The sequence below is a fragment of the Opisthorchis viverrini genome, assembly GCF_000715545.1.
Source record: "Opisthorchis viverrini unplaced genomic scaffold opera_v5_112, whole genome shotgun sequence".
Classification (NCBI taxonomy): Eukaryota; Metazoa; Platyhelminthes; class Trematoda; order Opisthorchiida; family Opisthorchiidae; genus Opisthorchis; species Opisthorchis viverrini.
Window position 1 is genome coordinate 332,698 of NW_008751770.1, and position 21,634 is coordinate 354,331.

A 21,634-nucleotide genomic window follows, 5' to 3' on the forward strand; every position below is an offset into this window, starting at 1 on the left:
CTGATCTGTTATATACAGATTATACGGTGTATCTAGTGAAGTGACTCGTGACTCGGAATAAATCTGGTTTGGAGAAAATGCTTTTATTCCCCACTTTCAAATGCAAAACGAAATAAATCTGTACCTAGCAGCAACCTTATTTTCCATTATCTAAAAAGGTCACACAAGATCTTCACACACTTTTTATAGTAAAACATGAAACGAACCAGATAAAAGAAAAAAGATTACAATAATCACGGAAAAGTGCACTTAGGAAGTCATGGTAGTAGACAGAAAAAGTGTTCAATCTTCAAAGTAAACATCCTCAGAATCTTGTTCTCGTTTGCCTACTTCGAGCTCAGCTAATCTGAAAGCTTCGAGGAATTCATTGAAATCGATTTCACCATCTTTGTTCAAATCAATGGAGCGCGCCATATCCGAAATACTCTTTTCGTCGATATGCGCCCGATTGGGTAATCGTAAACAGGCCGCTTGGAATTCGGCAAGTGATATGTGACCTAGAACATAAGGAAATATGCTTCATTCAGAAACGGAGGTCACTGCGACAAATTTATAATGGTTAGCAAATAAGTCGAAGATGTGTCCTATTAAATGTGACGTGCAGATATTCTAGAGTGGCCGGCACGTTTGAAAGAAACCTATGGTTAAAATTAATTAGGTTCACGAGACCTTCTCAAGGAGGAAAAATTGTCAGGCACCACCGAAATTGGCGCTCATGTTTCTAATTAATTTAGGTTTACAATTTGTTTGCTTTTTGTCCTATTGGCTCACTCCTTCTTGTGGTTCAGTCAACGACGCCTTGAAGTGGCTGTATTGGGCATCATGAAAAGCGTGTGTTGTTCTAGAACCCACCGGCACAACATCTAAAATAGTCGCGTTCTCGCATGTGGTGGGTCAGCATCTGTTTCCGGATAGGCCTGCCACACCGAACTGCGCCGATTGACACGCACACAGTAGGTAGTATCACCTATGGTTTGACTTAAGAAGTATACGCCTCTAACCTAATTCCTGCACTTGGTGTAAACTCGAGGGAATAAGCCTGTAGAATTAACGGAAATAGCAGCTTTACATCACCAACGCGCCAAACTGGGGGTTCACAATTATCAGTCGTGCTATCTAAGCACTTGGTGTAAACTCGAGGGAATAAGCCCTCAGAATTAACGGAAATAGCAGTTTTACATCACCAACGCGCCTAACTGGGGGTTCTCAATTATCAGTTGTGCTATCTATAACGTTGAGCTCTACAGTCTCTGCAAAATGGCACCTTGTGGCTCTTACCTGATTCGAGACGGCACACAATGATCAGCTAGTGCTAGCGGTTATTCAGTTTGGTTATATAACGCCGGTTAGAGAGGCTTGCCTCCAGCACTGTTGTAGATGTGCCATTCCGGAATATCCAGCTCCTTAAGTAGTGGTTTTGCTTATATACAGTAAACGGCTGGAAATCGTATCCGTTGGTGTCTACTCTATACAGAACGTGTCACCTGCGAACACATCCCTTACAACTCAAGGAGGATCACTGGAGGGTGTGGAAAATTTTACATACCTCGGTAGTTATATTGGCTCTGACGTAAGTGTCTGATGAAGTCAGTGCAACAATCTCAAAGGCTCGAATCACGTTTGTTAACTTGCATCACTTGTGGCATCGGAAAGGCACCTCACTAGATCTTAAGGGTCGTGTGGACCAGGCTACATAAAGGGCTGTGTTGCTGTATTGTCGCTAGACATGGCCTCTGCGGGCAGATTATGTGAGGCGTCTTCAGGTTTTCGACCACCGATGCCTCAGAAGCGTGGCTGGTTTTGGATGGCGTCAGCGTGCTACTAGGGAAGTGATTAGAAAACGGATATTCGGTTGTGCAGCAGGTACTTCAATGCGGGAAAACATCCAGCCCCACCGACCACGATCACTCGGTCATGTGCTAGGCATGTCAAAACTCTATCTACCGAGACGAGTGTTGTTCTCCGTGCCTCCTTCAGGATGGCGAAAACCGCGAGGTGGACAGTACATGACTTGATGCGAAGGCGTGAAAGAGATCACAGAGAGTTTGGGTATTGTTGGTGCTGTACGCCTTCCAGGCTGGGATCCCGGTGACCCCGCCTGTGCTTGGCTGGTGACCATGCAAGGAATGGCACCCAAACGATGTCAGTATAGATGAACCCTATGGTTCTACGGCAGTGAAGCATCAGTGCCAGCACTGATGATGCTGTGTTCCATGATAATGACGATGATGATGATGATGTTTTTAGGCCGTCGTGCGGCGAATGTCAGGCCCATTGCACTGCCACCAGCACGGGATATGCATTGGTTTCTGAGGATATGGGCTTCATCTACTTCAGACGTCTGAGTAGTACTGATGCGAGCAAATGTTACGCACAGCTTAGTAGACCAATGGCTATCTAGTTATCAAATGTAGTAATGTTTCCTTTTTCCTTGCAGAACGGCGAGAATAAAGCGTTCCTAACTTCTGGTCGAACTGCCTCCTTATAAAGCCAGATCATATTGACCTATCTCACAAATGCATCATTCAACGTCGGGCCCCTACCGTTCAACGGTCCCCTTCAGACGTGTCTCCTTTACTCGCCTTGGTGTAACCGCATCTGCGTGTTAACCTGTGGTACCTCTTCCGTCGTTGAAGGAAAGTAGACAGAATCGTTCAACTCTCACTGAGACAGCATATTTACCACATTCCAGTCGAAGCTGCCTGTTGGAGAGCTTACGTCACACATCCAGTAATTCTGTAGGTAACTTCTGTTCCTGTCTTATACCAACATGCTCATAAATCTGGGTTGGTTCATCGCTGATCGTGCTTATACATTTCAATCAACCGAAAATTTATTTGTTCGATTGTCAGTTCGCTCGCTTTTCTTTCTTCACCATTGGTCATTGATTTTGCTGAATTGCTGATTCAGGTCATTTCTAGCATCTGCAATTTCTGGATCCTTGTGTCCAGATAGGTAAAAGGTTCGGCATGCTGTTCAGTTTCTGCTGATTTGTTGTTGTCTTTGTTAAACCAGTCAGAATGCTTCGTATGCATTTGCTCAGTTTGACCACTCATCGATTTGTGCCACACCTCTGTCAGCGGGCTGAGTGGATTAGGGGATGTCAATGCGGTCAGCAGGTGCCGGTGCCGGAATTTGTTTCACAGCAACCTTTGTGTGCTAGCCGATGCAGTTGACCTAGTGTCGCTTACGAATCTGGATTTAAGGTTCTTCTCAAGCAACCCGGTAGTCCACCTCACGGTCATTCATCTCACGCACGACTGTTACACAGGCCGCCGACGGTCAATAACACAACCTAGTTGATGAAGTTAGCTGTTGGGTATCCATATGGCGATATGTTGTGTTGTCGATAGCAAACGCGCAGATCGCGTGGAACATGAGGCGCAGTACCATTGGGTTCTGAGTCAAGGATTATCTCGATCCAATCCAAAAGGACTAAGACGATACCTTGATCCTTCTTCCCACTTTCGGACACCAGTCAAGTGCAGTGTGCATCAAGGGTCATCTCACGAACGTTTCCATGACTAGTCATTGGTTTTTCGCCGACTGCCTGGAAGACGATTCCAAATCCTTTCATCTTCATTGTAACCAAAAAGATATACCATGAACAACGCTCTAAATGGCTATTGGCCTGGTTCAGCAATGATCGGGTGTTCCACGAGCCCACGGTTATCAGATCACGCGCACAAACGCTCAAACCACGCGACAATCCCTGTCCCACTTGCAACCCTAGCCGACAACCTTGCTGAAAACTTCTGGAAACGCCAAAACCGAGGGATTCAACTGGGTTCCAGGTGAGTCCCTCGAAAAACCAAATTGGTTTGCAAATGAATTGTATTTCCCGGCCACGACTTGCGTAACGCGCCAGGCTTATGAACTTTTACACACATGTTCGTGCAAGCATCAAACACGAAAGGACACCCCTCTCTTCACACTGCACGCAAAAAATAGGCATACAGCTAGGGTCAACACGCACTCGCACGCACAGGACAGGAAGTCAACAGAGCTCCGCAGGTCTCCATGGGCAACTGCGAAACACGTGTAGCAGCTATTCTGCAGAGAAGACACGTCCCGCGTCCGGAACTTCGCTCAGGAACTCTCAACAAGTGTCCTCAAAAGATAAGTCACTTTTTGGCTTTTCGCATTGTATCTTATCATATCAAGCGCACCTAACTATTGTATTCATCACAATCTAGTTAGACAGGTATTTGTTAGTGCTTGTTACTTTCTGATAATTAACCTAATTACGTCACAACAGTTTCGGCCATCAACTAGGCGGTTTACTACATGAGGAAAAAGTAACTCCCGGAGAGGCCCGTGTCCAACAGTTTCGGATGATGCAGAATATCTATATGAAACACAATTCTCGGTTTGATTCACCCAATACCTGATTCACCAGATAATCCTGCTTCCTAAAGTTGTTATGCTGTTGTTGTCTAGTGACTTCGAAAATATCTGTTATCGACGACAGATGTGCAGCTAGAAAGTGCCTTATGACCCCGAAAGATTAGCTTCACTTTGTTAGGCTTTAATGGTCGAAATGCCATGTGATGGATAAGGCGACATGTGAAAACCATTTAAACAGTGTGTGCGTGTAAAAGGTCTTAACTATGTCCCTGCTGCACAAAGTAAAGATCCACCCCAGGTCCAAACACGTTCCAAGTCCCCAAAAATATGCAGTCACGCTGTCAACCAGTCAGAAAACGGAACAGTGTAACCATTCCCTGTTTCATTACCAACTTGTGTACAAAAGATCCGCTAACAGCAAAAATTCCTGGCAAACGAGCGGGATTTACCGAAGGAATGGCTAACAGCGTGAAAAATCTATCACTCAGTGCCACAAATTCAGGCCTGGCCTGGGATCATATGAAGTCATAGCCTCACAGATGTTTCACTTCGTATATGGTGAAACCACCAGGTTGTGCTCCTCCTAATCTTTGTGAAGCGCCACTAACCGTCAATCCTGGGGCCAGCAGCCTCAGAAGTGGTCTCAGCATGGGCGACAACTCAAACGCGTACATGATTGGTTCTTGGCAGCAACTTCACTAAAACCAAACATCCGTTGGTTTCAACAGATTGCCGCGAGTTTCCTGCGGAATTTGAATTTTGAGTTGTCAACTCAACTTTTTACCTCGTTGATATTCTTTTCAAAGCAGTGTGTCTCCTGTTCTCTGGCATATTTTCAATTCGAAGTAGCATGGTGGATTACGTTGGTTAGTTTGCTCTAGTGAATTTGTAAAGGCAAATAATTGGCAGTAATATATGGAAAGCTTCGCACCGTCCCTTAGAACTAGCTATCGGAGAATTCCGAAAGACAGGGATCCTTTTGATAGTGGATGGAACAGCTGTGTTCCTAGTAAGACCGTGGAAACCCAAAGATAGCACATTTCCGGATCTGCTGTGCTTAGTTCAACGGTAACCTGACTGGTTTCTTTTTATTACTCATGGATAGTGCTCTCATTATATGTAACACGTTTTCCCACAGCAAAACTTTGAAGAGAAAATAACAGTTTGCGATTAGCTGAAAGCAGTGCAAGGCTCGCAATCGACCGAGAGCTACTGTTCCAGCCGAGGTACTTTACAAGTGCTTGCAATTACCTAAAAGACTATCATCCAGAATCTCGACCGACTTCTGTCATGCTCAGATGAACTCATTTGTTTCATGTGCTAGATCGGCAGGGGCGCATGCAGTCACATGGAATGCGAATACTAGCTTTGATACAATGGGAAGAATAGATATCAACGATATGACCTCTTCTGGTCACACGATTTCGAGAACCGGAAAATGCTGTACGTATGATGACCAAGTGAATGTCAACTGAAGATGGATTGCAACGGGAAAAGTCAAGTGTCCATTCACCCTTTCCCTTTAATGACTCTCATTGGGTGTGTTTATTCAGCCACTGTCCTTGTTTAGTAAGGATTTTCCAATATCGTCGCAGACATTCAGCACGATTCCTATTGTCCCAGCAAAATTTCTTATTATTTTCAATACACGTCCGAAAACAAAATGGGTGTGAGAAAATGGAAAGCCTGGGAGTTCCTACACAACTTCACCAAATGTTTTCTAGCCACTCACATATCAAATAACCACGTCATCAACAATCACCAAACGTCCCTCTGTCACCAACATTTGAAAACTTTTCCATTTGACCAGTTTCGGGAAATCCGCAGTATCACATTTCGTTCGCACGGTAATCTACTGCCTGTTGCACAAAAGGCTACGCAATACCAGAAGAACAGATTATTTCACTTACAGCCAAGAGTAATTCACAAACGATCTGGGTCAAATAAACAAACACAGAATTGGCAATCATCCTGGGAAAATCCGATAAATTCTCCCCAAGTGGATGTACGAGTGTGCCACTTGTTCAGGAGGAACTCATGGTCAGCGATTTCCTCTGACTGAGTGACTTTTTAAAGCTCAGCTTCGTTAAGACAAATACTGATTGTTCACCAGTAAATTAAGAATTAGCATAAAAGCCGGGATTTCAATACCCGACAGTGTAGTCAGGTTTGTCATTCTGTATTATTGGTAGATTCATTCGGTGCGTTGACTGAATTCAAGTTACCTCTAAAACGGGGATATCTGGTTGTTGGTCTGTTCGCCGAGCTTGGCGGTTGGATTGCAAACGTTTCGTTACCAATCGAGGTGACATCGTCAGTGCGGGGTTGAGTGGGTGAATTCCTCCCCTTCTGCTTGTGATTATATAGCTTCTAAACAGTATCTGGTAGATCTGGAAACGGTCGTGGTGTAGTCTGATTGGTCTTCTGTGAATTTCACGTGGTTGCAATCTCCAACCAGACACAGGAGATTGAAACCACGTGAGATTCACAGAAGACCAATCAAACTACGATTGGTGACGAAACGTTTGCAATCCAACTGCCAAGCTCGGCGAACAGACCAACAACCAAACAGCGCACACGAGCTACCTACATTCCACAACATTGCTAACGGGGATATCTGTAACTGGTTGCGGAATTTTTTTAAGACACCTGGTGAATTTGTTGCTAACCGACGACTGACCGTTACACAGCCTGAAATACGATCCACTTTACAGCGAACGATCAGTTACTCTGGTCTAGTGAAGAAACCTGCTTGTTTACTTCAAAACAAATACTTCGTGGCAGATAAAAATCGCTGATCTTCCTGTATGTTTCATCTTCATTTGCTATTAAAAAAGGTGATCAAATATCTGTTTTGTGCATGTCTTTAAACTTGAAATCAACAACTAAGATTATGCAATGATGAAGGGACGATGCACGAAAAGGCTCATCTGATTTTGTTGCATTGGTAATTACCATCATAATAAGCTACTCACATCATCTGAAACCTAACAAGGTTATTTTCTACTTACCCGAACCATCTTTGTCCATTGCTCGAAAAATGCCCTCCAGCGTATCCCGCTGTTTGTACAGTTCTTCAGTCAGAGGTGCTGGGGCCTAAAATATGAGAGGTTCTGAAATAAGTTATGACCTACTTAATCAAGCAACAACCTTCTAAGAAGTTCGGTAAAATCGAATGCGTATCCCATGAGAGTCCTCCAAAACAATGACGTAAACTTTGGAGCTACTCACACTGGGGAAACGCCAACATAAAACACCGAAAAGAGGGACAATAAAAGGTTTCAAATAAAAATGCAGCCTTTGCAGCAAGATAAGAACGAACGCCGAAGTGTGACCCCCATCCGGACAGCTGATTAGAGATCCATTGGTCTAAAGGGACCTGCTTGTTCAAAGTGGAACAGCAGGTTACTGAAATCTGCAACCTTGACGGGATGTAATCAGCCTCAATAGACTTCCATGACAATGAATATTGCATGTTTCAAATTCTGAAACCAGTTAACTTGGGAATTCTAAAATGCACCATTCGGAAACTATGGAATTGCCTTACTGTAATCCGACTTCTGCTCCGATATCTGCCTATCTGTGACGCCATATTTGTCAAGTTTGGTGTTGACCATGTGCTTGAATGTTTTAGAAGCGTCACTCAAGAACTTCCAACCAGGTGACATAAGCTTTGCATAGGTAACTGAACAGCCTGGTTACCTTTCTGCTTATACCAGGTGGTTCCTGCTGAGAATATAATTCCTTGGTCTCCACATGGTAAGTAATATTTTGGTTAGTATTTTCGTTGCTGGACAAAGTTATGTCTACGCTCTGAAGCATAGTGAGGTAACTGTACCACATAAAACGTATTAAGATCGCTGGGTCTTGCTTTTTTCTTCAAAAAAACGTGAACGAAAATTCCCAGAAACCTCCGTGACATTTCTGCATACTCATTACTTACTAAACAACCGCCAAAGCTTTTCCCCGGGTTTCACATAGCTAAAAATAGTGAGGTAACTGTACCACATAAAACGTATTAAGATCGCTGGGTCTTGCTTTTTTCTTCAAAAAAACGTGAACGAAAATTCCCAGAAACCTCCGTGACATTTCTGCATACTCATTACTTACTAAACAACCGCCAAAGCTTTTCCCCGGGTTTCACAATAGCTAAAAAACATTGATATTATTTTTAACAGAAAAAAGTAATGTGCAGAGTTTGGTGCCACATCATCAGTTGACAACAAAACCAAATCAGTCGCCAGTCACACGGGTGTGATGCAATACTTAAACAATTTCCTTATGAAAACAACTTTAAACAGACCGGAAATAACCCACAATTCAACTCATTCATTCAAGCGCAAAGAAGAAGCAGTCTGGTTAAATCAGTCTTTTTCAAATTGTTTTAATTACTCATTAATAATGCTTCGAGAAATGCGTTTTTATGAACCACGACAACCACAGTTGTGCGAGGTCATGTGCTTTGCCTGGCATGCCAGCATTCTTCCAAGGTGATCCCAAAAGGTTGACCATCCGTGTGGCAGGTGACATGAAAGTGTACTCACTGAGCCCATGTGGTACGGTCATTTTTGTCAGACTTGGAAACCACTGGAAAGATATATTGACTTGTAGATTATAATAACAGTCATCGTAATTATGAGGTTTCCCATTGTTCACATACAACAGCATGGAGCAGTTGTTTCCAAATTCACCGCAAATGCTGCACTGTGTTATTATTCACAACGAGGAGGCAAATGAAATTTGCCCAGGATGTTTTAAATATACTTTCCATCAGGATCTTTGATCAACCCCTGTGATCAAACGCTGTGTGTTCCCCTCGAATAATTCCTGAATAGTTTGCCGGTAGCAGGAATCTTTGCATACAGGAAGTAAAATAAGCACACTGATAATTAAATGAAATTAGTGAGAGCGGTAGGCTACAAAGACCTCACCTTTGTTAAGGAGTTTGAAACTTTTGTTTTTTCGAACATCGTTCCATAGAGGACCATGTGTTTTTCTTTAGCCGTATCAGTCAGTCGGGGTTGTAATGTGCGCCATGGAAGCTTCAGTTCCAGGACATTTTGCATGGCAGTAATCCACGCTGATAGGGTAATCTGACCTGAAACGAGTGCACAAAATTAAAAGTGATAGAGAAACTAAAGCATCTTACCCTATAATAAATTCAAAATCTGTATATTTGTATATTTTATTTATTTATTTATGTTTTAGTCCAAATAGCGGGGTGGAAAATGGTCTGAGACTTTACTGAAAAAGTACGCGTTATTATTTTGGTAGAATATTCCAAAAGTGCAGTCACCTTTTCAAAGTCTCGCAATTCACCGGAATTTGTAGCCACTGGTGCCAGACCACACTATCTTAAATCATTTGACCGTAGAGTAACTCTAGATGGATAGACCGCACCAAGTAAAGAAATTTGCCTAACGTATGATGGCTACTCCGGACGTCTTGTTCCAAGTTTTGTTTGCTACTGCGTATCGCGTGTGAAATGTAGGTTGACGAATAATACACACTCTTTTACTTTCATTTCAGTTTTTCTGTCTGAACTATCCGGCTTTAAATCAAACAAACAACCTTGTTTACAAACATGATTCCCGGAAGTCTCTTGAGGGTTCAAGCATGGCAGAAGTTACTAGGGTAGCAGCTAGACTGTGATTGAACTCGGTAGTAGTTTTCTAATGACGGGAACTTGGATTCGGCGATATAGTGAATGCACCTCAGTTTCCAAAAGCGCCGTTGAAAGCTTTCACTGGTTGCATGTGTAATGGGATGATTCGGCCGAGCGTATGAATTTACAAATCCCAATTGTTTATTTAATTCTGATTGGGGTATGAAGTTTGTTAAGGATAGTGATACATAGAGATAAGTACTCGTGCACCGACTCCCATCGGACTGTTAATACCACATTAGCTGGTACAGTCCATATCGTGTGACACAACCAAAAAAATTTTAATCCAAGGAAGTGGTTTTGCGGACCAATAAACCATGCCCAAATTGGCTACAAAACATTTGTGTTTCCTGATGTCAGTGAAAGCTTAAGACGTACAAACATCAAACTTTTGGCAATGTTAACATGTCGTGCCCACAGTACTCACTGACCGCTCCAGCGATGGTTTCAATGAACGATCTTCTAGAAGCTAGTGTTGACTTAATTAACATGCAATCGTCATGGCCTCCCTTCGATTCCGAAAACTCCTCGGGTTTTAGTCACTGTTTGCAGCGTGATTTTTAATTGAAAGAGATAGTTCGGCTGCATATGGGTCACCTGTAAGCTCTTCAGGGTTGTTGGTCCTCCTTGAGGAGGTCTGCTCATGGAGAGTGTGATGAAGATCGTTGAGCGTGAGCACAGGATCTGGTTCATCCCAAACGGAATATCAGTGCATCGCCCCCATAATATATAAGTGTCGTCATATAAATTTTAAAAAGTAAAAATTCACACCTGTTCGATCAGGATCCGCAGCGTGGAACTCTTTCAAAAGTTCATCGGAGTGCACCACAATTTTCTTCTTCAAGTCCATGAGGGCTGCTTCCTCAGCCGAGTTTATCCTGTCAAAAAAAATTGATTGCTCGATATGTAAGTGCATTAAAGCTTTCGAGTCTGTGCTGAAATATTTTAAGTTTAGTATCAGTTCAAGAAACATCAAATCCTGTTATGACACAGAAGTGCCCGTGATTAGATGGGAAAATATTTGGAAGAAAGTAGTATCACGGAGCAAAATACACAGTCACTTGTTCCTTCTAATGTCTTCGGTCAAATTTCATCCAAAGCCGAATGCCTTTGGAACTACAAAAACTTATTTCTTTCTCGGGATATTTAAAGAGCTTGGTCCTTTTTCAGTGTTCAGATTTATTCTTTCCCTTACTACAACATCGGCTTTGATAAAATTAGAAATATAACATCTTACGGTTATTAAAAATTATTTGTCAGCTATGTTTACAATGAAATAATGTTGCGATGCCTTTTGCGATAATTTGCACTAAACACCTGTCCATTTTGGTTTTCATAACCTTACACGGCAATCCAAAAAAAAACAAAGCAGGCACTTATGTAGACACAAAAAGTGAAGGAATCAAAATAACGGCGTAGCCGACACTGAAGAATCTTGAACAATGCAGTGGTCCCGTATTCAGCTACGTAGATCTTTCGTGCACTGTCTTCAGCTCTCAGAAAGGGTTTATTACTAACTTTTCTACACTCCCATTTCTCTGATAATTTCAGACTGGGCCGGATATTTAGAAATGGACAACTTTGACTACATACGAATATATGACGTCATTTTTTAGGCTGGCTGTATGTTCATGCCCTATTTCGTGAATTTTATCTTCAAAACTTTCTTGAAACTTCACTGAGGGACACATTCGGTCTATGCCGTGGGTTGATGCCCACCATCAAGTGCTTAGGCAGTGTAGGTTCACAGGCCATAAAGAAAGTTATAGCACCTCTGAAAGAAAAGGTTAATATCTTTGAGGTAAAACAGGTGTATGAATTATTAAAACGGGAGATCGTCGAGGGAGGTGAATGATTGAGGCGGTGAGGTGCACATGACACCCTTACCTTACGGTTTAGCAAGCAGCACTCAACCGCACGTACAAAAGTTCACTATTAATTGTACAAATGTTCCGAAAGTGGTCAATGACTTTTTGATAAAAGAACATTAGGCAATAAGAGGTTTGGACTGGGAAAAGCTTTGAGAAGGGGAAATTAGTCCTTTCGCTTCAGGTTTAGTGTGATTGGCCGGAAAATTATGATTTTTTAGGCCCCAATATTGCTTTAGATTTGTATACATGAATCGATATGTCTTCGCTCTTGCAGGCTTTGGCATCATTTCCTCACACGTGCACGTTGGTTTGGATCAAACAAACCTGAAAAAATTGTGCTGTGTGACATATTACTCCAGACTACTGTTTGGAGTATTTGAAAAGACTGCACGACACACAAAAGTTCACTTGTTCATGTGCATTTGTGTAACTCCTTGGTTTGAGCTGAATAACAGATATTTGTGTGAACCATTTCTGACTTTCAAGATGCCTGGAAATGGACTTCATGAACGCGCACCCCACAGCATAAAAGTAACGTTAAACCGTTGCTCTGGGTCACGGCGTGTTGACTTCTGTCAGTCGACTACGTATAGTCATCAGACACTTAAAAATTATACTGAAACGTGTAGGAAACACTTAACATGGGATCAAAAATGGATGGACGGATTCGGCGATGGATATTTTTGCCCTTCACTTGGACAGAGCTCTCTGTTGGTCTTTGATTTAAGGGTAGGCTCTAATCTGATGGTTCTAATCTTGTTCTGAGCTATGGAATAGAATAGAATTCATCATGGCAAACAATGCAGCTAGTTGACTCGCCAGGTTTTGCAGTGAGATCACAATGGGAACTCCAACGGTGTGGGCGGCAAAAAGGCTGTCTCCGAATATTCTGTTTAATTTCCCCACGTAAAGCTAAGATACTAAAGCCTTAACCACCGGGCGGATAGAAGCACAAGCAACTTCATTTGGTTTTGTAGGAACCGAGCGTAGTACGTGTGTGTAGCAGTGGACCCAGTAAATCGAATTGTGTAACATGACATTCTTCAAAGAAAAATTGTTAAAGTTTCATTTGGACTATACTTGACGACAATATAAAGATCTGACCGTCAGTCTATCTACACAGATTGAGTTACGGTGTGGAACAGCAAACGAACCTCAATAATTATGGAAACGAATTGCCACCAATGTGAACTGGATAAGCCAAAGTGGGTTATATCACACTGATGGGATAGAGGCCGGTTTATCTCAAAACTCTGAAAGCCATCTATACCGGAACTCTTCATAACAAATGCCATTTGGGTTGTAAGAACTTATGGGTATTGAGTAGAAGCAGAAGGAAGGATGCCCTCTATGGTACCTCCATCCGTCTAGCTGGAACGAGGGAATCCCATGAGTACCTCCTGATTTTAGGTTCCATTGTGCCTCAAACTTTCGTAACACGAACACACGTGGTACGATAGATCTACATGAGCTTGTATCTCAACTGGAATCACGCAAGCAGGCAGCTTTAGTAATTGAAATATTCGTGACTCTGCTGAGTCGAGGATTGTCAGAAGCATGCCTGACAGACGTTTTTGCTCGTGCAGTATTTCCAATTAATTAATCCGCAAATCCAGCAGCATCCTGCTGCATCGACCTGTGCAATTGTCCAGAGACTCTGTTTTCACACCATCCAAAGAGAATAATTTGTGTGATACAGAAAGATAGAGGTTTCCAGATGTGTGTGAACCAAAATTACAAAAAAGAAGCTCTACGGATTCACAGAGACTCATGGAATGCCCCTAAAACCTAATGAGCTTACCTACGTACCGAATTTTCACTTAGTACAAAATAAATTATAGGCTGCAGCATATGTCAGCGCGTGTGATTCCGTACTAGATTCGCATTCGCGGAAAACTGCTAACAAAGGTCAAATAAGACAATAAAGAAAGGTGAAAATGTTGGAAAGCTAACCTTTGTCTCATAGATTTATGCTTCCTGCCACCCGAAACCGTAAACTGAACTGGGTGGACCGTGCCATCTGATAAAATCTTGGCGTAGGCTCCCTTATTTGAACCTTCTGTATAGTAGTTTGACGCTGAAAATATCGTTAAAACCCGGTTTTCGTGCATCCATTCAAATCCTTCGGGTCTGCATTCGTGAGAGCGGATGAGGAGTTGAAGATTCATTTTTTGAAGAAAGGCTTTTGACACATCAGGGCCAAAAAAACATCCAAGGCCGCGTAACTCATTGGGTCGGGTGCCCATCTGAGCAACAGGATCACTCCATAACAAGTCCTGATACTGAGAGCAGAAATTTAATCCACTGGTTGTTCATCGGTACATCATGAACTAATAGTTGTGCATCATATAAGCAATTCGTTGTGGTTTATTCAAATGCACACCTCAGAACATTTAAACAAAATATCTCAGGAAAAGATGTAATATGTTCCTCCGTCATGCTTTAAAAATTTTACCACGTTTTCCAGCTCACGGATTCCATTCGCAATAGTTCAGTTAAGCAAACTCAAACACCGCGTTGAACTGGTTCGCTTGCTTCTCAACCGGTTTATTTTACGGTACATTGCAAGACCACATGTGCTGGCGCTCTAAACGTTTTGCAGATGACTCCATGTGCACTAAGGCCGGGACAGGCTTTTTGATGCTTTGCGGACACTTTCGAAGGAAAGTAGCCTTAACTTCGAGTGCTACAAAAAGATTGTGCCGCGAAAATTATGACCGACACATGAGTCCTCCTGGTGAACAGGACCTATTCCGTCAACTGCGTGATCTCGAAATTTCATATTTATTATATGGATGTATGCAGCAGCTGTTTGTTAATGGTTCTAATGCCTTCGAATCCCACTTCTTCCGGGTTAGCCAGTGTTCCTGCTCCAGGCACTGAGCAGTACTTTTAGACTCTGGTCTACGGTGAACGATTCGTATGACAGTGCAAGTTTTTTTGCGACAAAACAAAAACAAGTGCATAAACCTTTGGGGCAAGAAATGAGCAGTAATAAGAAACGCTTCTCGAATCACACCGTCAAATGATTCCTAACTGAATGACCGTATGCGAATTTATCAATTTAATCATTGTGAACAAACAAAAACAAACCAAATTCTGTCTGTTATTTCTGCAATATTCTTTCTAACTTACGTGTTTCATAGTAAATGATATAAGGAAGGACAAAAATGCTGTATTTTGAATACTGCTAGTATAATACACTGTCAAGAAATTTCTTTGGACATCTACCCACCTGTCTCTTTTCCTCGATGTCGAAAGCAGACTTGTTGAATGGTTTCAAAAGTGTGACGAACTGAAAATGGAAACCAAGGTATTTATATCAGCAGCTAATGCGTGAAAACAACTGGGTATGGATTTCTGGTACAGTGAGATCATGAGTTATAATCACGTAGTTACGTTTACCGCACACATGTGGAAAGGATAACGGGTTGAAAACTGTTCGTTAATTCAAAGTTCTTGACGAACGTTAACGTGAAGCATCAAATGTGCTTGATAAGGAAAACTCCCAGCGAAACCGACAGACTCAGCTGGATTCTAGGTGAGTCTCTTGCAAAACCAAATTAGTTTGCAAATGAGTGTATTTCGCTAATCCCACAGATTTCCTTTTAATTTCCTCTTTAACTTTGATTGCCCTAAACGTATCGGACGTTAAATTTGGGCACATTCCTATCAGTTGTAGTCATAATAACTGAACTGGACCCGTGTTATCCCTATAAGACTGCATGCACACGATTCTTAGATTGACCTGGCCATGCAAAACAGCGTAGTTTTGAACAAGTGTGGGTCAAATTTGGGAAGAATAATGATTTATATGGCTTATATTTTCATATTCACCTATGTGAGAAGTGGGTGTTATTTTATCTGAAAATGCTCGACCAGAATTTCATTCCCGTGGGAATAAGTTCTACACAAACCTCCTCAGATTGTTTTACGGCTTGGACCGTTTTTTCTGACGTTGTCACTCGTTGCGTGTCGTCGTATTCGTTTATGTGTTCCAGGGTTGCCCCTATTTTAAACTCCAGTGTAAGCACACCTGGCAGGCTTTTCTGAACCTCACCCTGGAAAGTATCTTCATTTGGTACGCGATTAGGGATTGAATTTTAGTTGAAAGTACTCGATTTAACGCCCTCTCCGAAAATCAGACGTGGACATAGCCCGTTTGTTATAAGTTACTGAATAAATCGAGTGATTGCAGTAAAATGTCACCTCAGAAGAAAGGCAGTACGGTTTTTAGTTTTTCCACAGTTTTTATTCACTGCTAAAAAGCACCCTTTTTACCTTAAAGGAACACACTTATAGGGTTGCTGAAAACAACTTGACAGCCCCTCACAGGCTTAGCCCGCCTTAGAGCACATCTCATGCACGCATCTCCCCAAGTTTCGCCAACCTTATGTTCCATTCGAATTCGAAATGCACGAAATTCGTATGATACATTCATTTGAGCGCACTTTGGTTTTCACGGATGGCTCAACGAAATTCCAACTGGATCTCGTCTGTAATGAAATTCAGCTGCTGTTGGAGGATCTCGTGAACAAGAGGTTTATCTGGGATTTAGTTGAGTGTCCGTGAAAAACAAATTTATGCGCAAATGAATGTACTTCGTAAACTTTGTACAGTTTGGGTTCCTCCCGCTAGATATGTTTTTTTTTTCGTACCAACAGACACACCAGAGTATATTCCTATGTACACCGTAGTCCGAAAAGGCTTTCACCGTTCCCAACATGTTCCTAACATGTAATGAAAAAATTACACCCTTCAATAACCTGGTTCCGGATCACTGCCTCTCGTTTGACGATATCTAAACTTTGGGGTTTTGTGGGATGGGTATTTTCGTTCATAGCCACACCACTCTCGTTTGAATGGGGGGTCAATCGATCGTCACAACCAGGACAGTTACTGGGTCGTCGTTCGATGAGTCGGGCACACCAATCACATCGCTCAAGTGTGAACACGTTCGCCTGTTCAGACGTGATAATTCAGATGCGTCCAACGTGCGTTGGTGGTGCGTAGTGGTTACACGCTTGCCTCGCATGTCCGATGTCCGAGGTTCAAATCTCGACACGGCCATTGGATATGCACTGCTGGTGAGCTCTAATAAGAGCGAAACTCGAGTCCAGTGCTTCCCTTCGGTGTTGACCTGGAATAATTACGCCAGAACAGGAACACGGCCGTTCAAACGAGATTGGTGTGCCTATGAACAAAAATATCTAAAGAGTTTGGGAACGTAATTTGGAAATTGTCATGAACACCTTTCACCGAAATACCTACTAGTCCGAGTTACCAGAGGGATGAGTACCGACAGTGGCCACCGAATGTGATGTACACAAGTACGACGAAATCGTCCCTGCACTTTCAACACACTGCATGATCATGCGAGCAAACAATTTAGGCTGGATTTTTCTAATACTAGAAGTTTTCTTCTCACGACGCTCATGAGGTTCAGGTCACTGGGTGGGTGTATCACATCAGGTCATCCTAGTACGTTAGTGCGGGAAGAATAGAATCATGAGTGACACTCGGCCACATTTTCACAGCCTTTTGTGCTAGTGAACCTAAGCTACCATGGCCTTCGAGGGGAACTCGTGGTAAGGGTCGGGACAAATGTGAAGACTGATTTTGCCAGGACGGATTTAAAGGTACACACACAGCACAGGCCAGCAGCCCCTAAGTTGATGCATTCAGTGACCCTCGCTCGAACATGGTATGGCAAACTAAAATGGCTGAATTTCGACCACTCAGGATGACTTTTGTCAAGAAACAAACGACTGGCATCCAAACACTGGTGATGTGGCTAGCCAAGGACCAGTCAGCATGCTGTCAACTATGCTGTGATTGGTTGGAGTCATGTGTCGTACCCGTGCGCGCGCGCATGTGTGTGTACTTTTTCGCTGACCCGTCCTACGTGTTAGCCCATGTTTCTGTTCGCACGCTGCTGTGTCTGAGCTCACCGTTTGTCCCTGTATCGGTTGTGCTGCCTCACAAACCGTTGGACGAAGCCAACATACATTCAATGTCCACCTTTATCTCTTGGACCTGTTGACTATTTGCCTGCTTCCCGTTCCTTGACCTGTCTTCCTCTGAGAAGTGCCCGTCAACCACTGCTCGTTTTGAGACAGGCGCCAGTCTCCAACGTTCACGTTTCGTGTTGCGTCTGTTCCCCAAAAAACCCGATGGTTTAGCCTTACCACTGACGACTGTACGATATACTACTTACCTCTGTCCGGCTAAACCATTTTTAAAAATGTGTTTTGATATCTGTGAATTACACATAACGTGCATAGTTCAAATTCGGGATTGGAGATGGGACAGCTGACATAACAGATTGTTTGAGGTAGTCATAGTGTGTATGCATCATTCACAAAACTGTGATGACATTCTCGGTGAATTTCAGCAATTCAACAAAATAAGTAAAATTCAATTTGTTTTTAAATAATCAAATGGTACAATTTCAGATAACTATTAGTAAAAGAGAACAGCAAAGAATGGTTACGAATCAATCAAATCGCTCACACTTCTGGCACACGAAATGGACGCAACCTCAACCTACATAAATTCGCTCATGCTTCTCAGGTAAAACATGAGGACAAATAGTCGAAGACAAAACTAACAAAAGTCGAGATGAACTAATCCCGCAAGTTTTGCCTAACAATATCATCCCGGACGCTCTATAATGCTAAGCCAGTCAGTCATTATTTTAGCCTATGTTTGTCTACGGCCTCGCTAGCTCTGAAAGCTCAACATTGTCACTCTTGTGTACAAGCAGTGATACTGTACGTAGAAGAAGTAACTCCGCATTAATATCATCTATTTGTGGGGAATCTGAAGTCTGCTCATATTACTCAGAATCGTAAAGGTGACAACACCTGTTTTCCCCTATTTGTTTCGGCTGTCAAGTAGACTGCAGTCAGGGCCAATATCAACCTATGAGCGTTTCGTGTGATTCGTCGCTCGCATACCCCCAATGGGTGTGGGGTAGCTCAATCAGATGGAGGATGTTGGCATCAAATTAAAAACGAATTTTGGACAAAAATTTGACAGTCTTAATTTTGCATTAAGGTTTATTTTGCGTCGGTGCTCTGTTTTCAGAGGACCTACTGATATTATGATCCAACCCGGTTGGTAATTTCACACCGACTTAGAGCAATTTCGTGGCTACCCCTCAGCAGCATAACTCCTGGTATCAATCAAGTTCTCGATATATCGCGTCGCTGTATACTGATTTCCAGTAGGTAAAGGTTAAGCTCGAACCATATGAATTTGACTAATGATGGGGGCGTCACTCATACACCCTTTTTAAGGCGGAAGCGATTTCAGTCTATTCCGCACAAAATGAATGCAACCAAAGTCAGACAGAAGTCCGGCATCGGTAACACTTTGGAACACTAGTTCTCACACTCGTGTCATAACTGTAAAAGCGATATGTTAGAGGAAGTCGACAGATGTTAAGGCCAAATTCGCTACATTTCCAGTCTTAATTCGTAGTTTTGGAATATACACGACCTTTTGGTCATTCTATTTTGTTCACCTACTTCGACTGGACGGAAGATCAGGAAACAGAACAAGGGCATAGCGCGTGTATATGTGTACGCAAGCTTATCAGCACGGTTTGATTCACAGTGTCTGCTTAATATAAGAGCAGGACTAACTAGGACTATCTTCATGGAAAATCGTTCATTCAGCTGCGAGAGATCTATAGAGCGAATTTTAGTCAAAGCGCAATTATTTGCCCGTCATTGTCTTCCCCGATTTGAATGCTATTCATTAACTGCTCTTCCAGCGGTGAAACCCAGAGGCTACTCTATCGAGTTTGATGATTACACATTAAGGGAGAATTCGGACTATTACGTAATTCGGATGTATTCGTTTACCTTACGCTCACGCATAATGAGACCTAATTTCCTCACCCGTTTTTCTGACGGACAGCTTGTGTTCACACACAAGAGGGACCACCGAAAAAGAATTTCAATTAAACGTCATAAGTTACTACTCCATTCAACAAATGCAAACCCTGAAAAAAACTGCTATTGTTATTTTAAGCTTCTTACTACCAGCCATAAAAGATTTTAACAACACGCACCGGTTACAGAAATATCGGTATCATTCGGTTAGAATAGCAACAACTCACGAATTGAAAATTTCCTAGACTAAAAGTTGCTCTGTCTGTCGCACCTCTCCACTAGGTGTCTATCATCAGAAATATATTTCAAATAGATTAGGATTTCCCCTGTCTACAGCAACAGACGCAAGATAAGTGAAGAACGATCAAATAATTGGAATGTATGTGAAGAGTTTCATGAAATAAAGCGCATCTGAAGTTACAGGCTCTACTGGCCACGTGAACTTTTCCATCCCAATTTTCTGTAAAAACTAGCATCCGCGTGGAACTTCGTTGGCCTCGCTTGCATATTGGTAATTGCGTGACGACGATGCATTTGGATAACACAATCAATTAGCCAAATGATGGATATTTCTCGTCTGCTCTTTAATCTAGCGACATTAGAATTGGTTTGCGACAAATACACTCATTTGCTAATCAATTTGGTTTTTAAGGGAGACTCAAGCGAATCACCCGTTTATGATAGAAGATAGCTGTAGGTAATATTCCAAACTGCCTGAATATCCCAATGGTTTACACTGAGGAAAATCAACCTTATCAGAATCTCGTTGTCAGGGCAGTACATATCTAGTTGTTAAAATAGGGGTAAATAGTGAAATAAGTCCCCAAGGTCGGTTATTGAACTATAAAACTTGGAGATACGAATGATTGGTTGTCGGCAGAATCCAGTGGATGATGTCATAGTCTAGAAGGTCCTTCGGCAACCTCGTTGGTTGCTCCGTGTCTCATGACCAAGGCAGACTCAACAATCGTTCAGATGGCTTTTGACAACACAGTACCATGTTTCGCAAACGTATTGCGAGAGCTTCGTCTGTGGCCGAGCCACGCCGTAGGATCAGCACCGGCAGTCTATTGAATATCTGGTAAATGAAGTGAAAAGACTTGTTTGGATAGACCACGTGACCAAGTAGCTCAACGGCACCTATGACTCAGCATCCAGCCAGATGCTACGTGAGGTGCACCGAAAACCAGTCACTCGTGTCTCCACGTGTTCAAATTGACAAGGAGGTCCCGAAAATAATAATGTTCGTCATTTTATTAACGTTCTAACCTGTTTTGAACATCATGTCAGTAGTGAGTGATCATTCCCGCTTCAGTAGACCACAATAGACCCCCAGTACCAAAACAGCTTAGGTTAAGTTGTATGAACTAAGGAGCTTGCAGAGTGTTGGTACTACAATCAGAACAAGGGCATAAATTAAGCAACACTTACAGCTGTACGATCCAAAGATTTCAAAACCGTCAAATCCATCTCGCTCGAAATGCCTCCATGAGTCACCAACATTTTGTCGTTGATAATCGTTGCAAGTGGCAGATAACGGAAGAGATCGGTAAAACATTTCACAATCGGACCAGCTTGAGACTAAAAGAACAGATCAGGAGGCTAGTGTAAATAAACCGATCAACTCATCTATTGGCACGGAGCAGATGTGCAAATTGCACAGCAATGAAAACGTATTCGCAACTTGTAACCTTTATCACCCCTCAAATAAAGTGCATTAGAGAAAATCGGTGGGCAAATGAATGAAAGTTCGCGAATAGCGTACAATTTTGGTTCCGTTCCGGGCTTTAGTTCACGGAAACTTGTGTAGGGGTCCATATGTGGCCCAAATAGTCTTTGAGTCTCGAAAC

The 21,634-nt window shown here is 42.5% G+C and overlaps 1 protein-coding gene across 1 annotated transcript in view; it reads right to left on the minus strand.

The window, feature by feature from the left end:
• Positions 1 to 285: 285 nt before the first annotated feature.
• The window catches only part of T265_13874 (hypothetical protein), a gene marked incomplete at both ends in the record, with an annotated part of 28,738 nt that continues 7,389 nt past the window's right edge, over positions 286 to 21,634 (minus strand). The window contains 12 exons of the mRNA XM_009170942.1: positions 286 to 497; positions 1,015 to 1,150; positions 2,007 to 2,159; positions 6,582 to 6,696; positions 6,837 to 6,891; positions 7,359 to 7,443; positions 9,279 to 9,445; positions 10,784 to 10,890; positions 13,837 to 14,159; positions 15,119 to 15,178; positions 16,784 to 17,023; positions 21,216 to 21,365. Coding sequence (XP_009169206.1) covers positions 286 to 497; positions 1,015 to 1,150; positions 2,007 to 2,159; positions 6,582 to 6,696; positions 6,837 to 6,891; positions 7,359 to 7,443; positions 9,279 to 9,445; positions 10,784 to 10,890; positions 13,837 to 14,159; positions 15,119 to 15,178; positions 16,784 to 17,023; positions 21,216 to 21,365 — 1,803 coding nt within the window. The remainder of the gene's footprint in view (positions 498 to 1,014; positions 1,151 to 2,006; positions 2,160 to 6,581; positions 6,697 to 6,836; positions 6,892 to 7,358; positions 7,444 to 9,278; positions 9,446 to 10,783; positions 10,891 to 13,836; positions 14,160 to 15,118; positions 15,179 to 16,783; positions 17,024 to 21,215; positions 21,366 to 21,634) is intronic.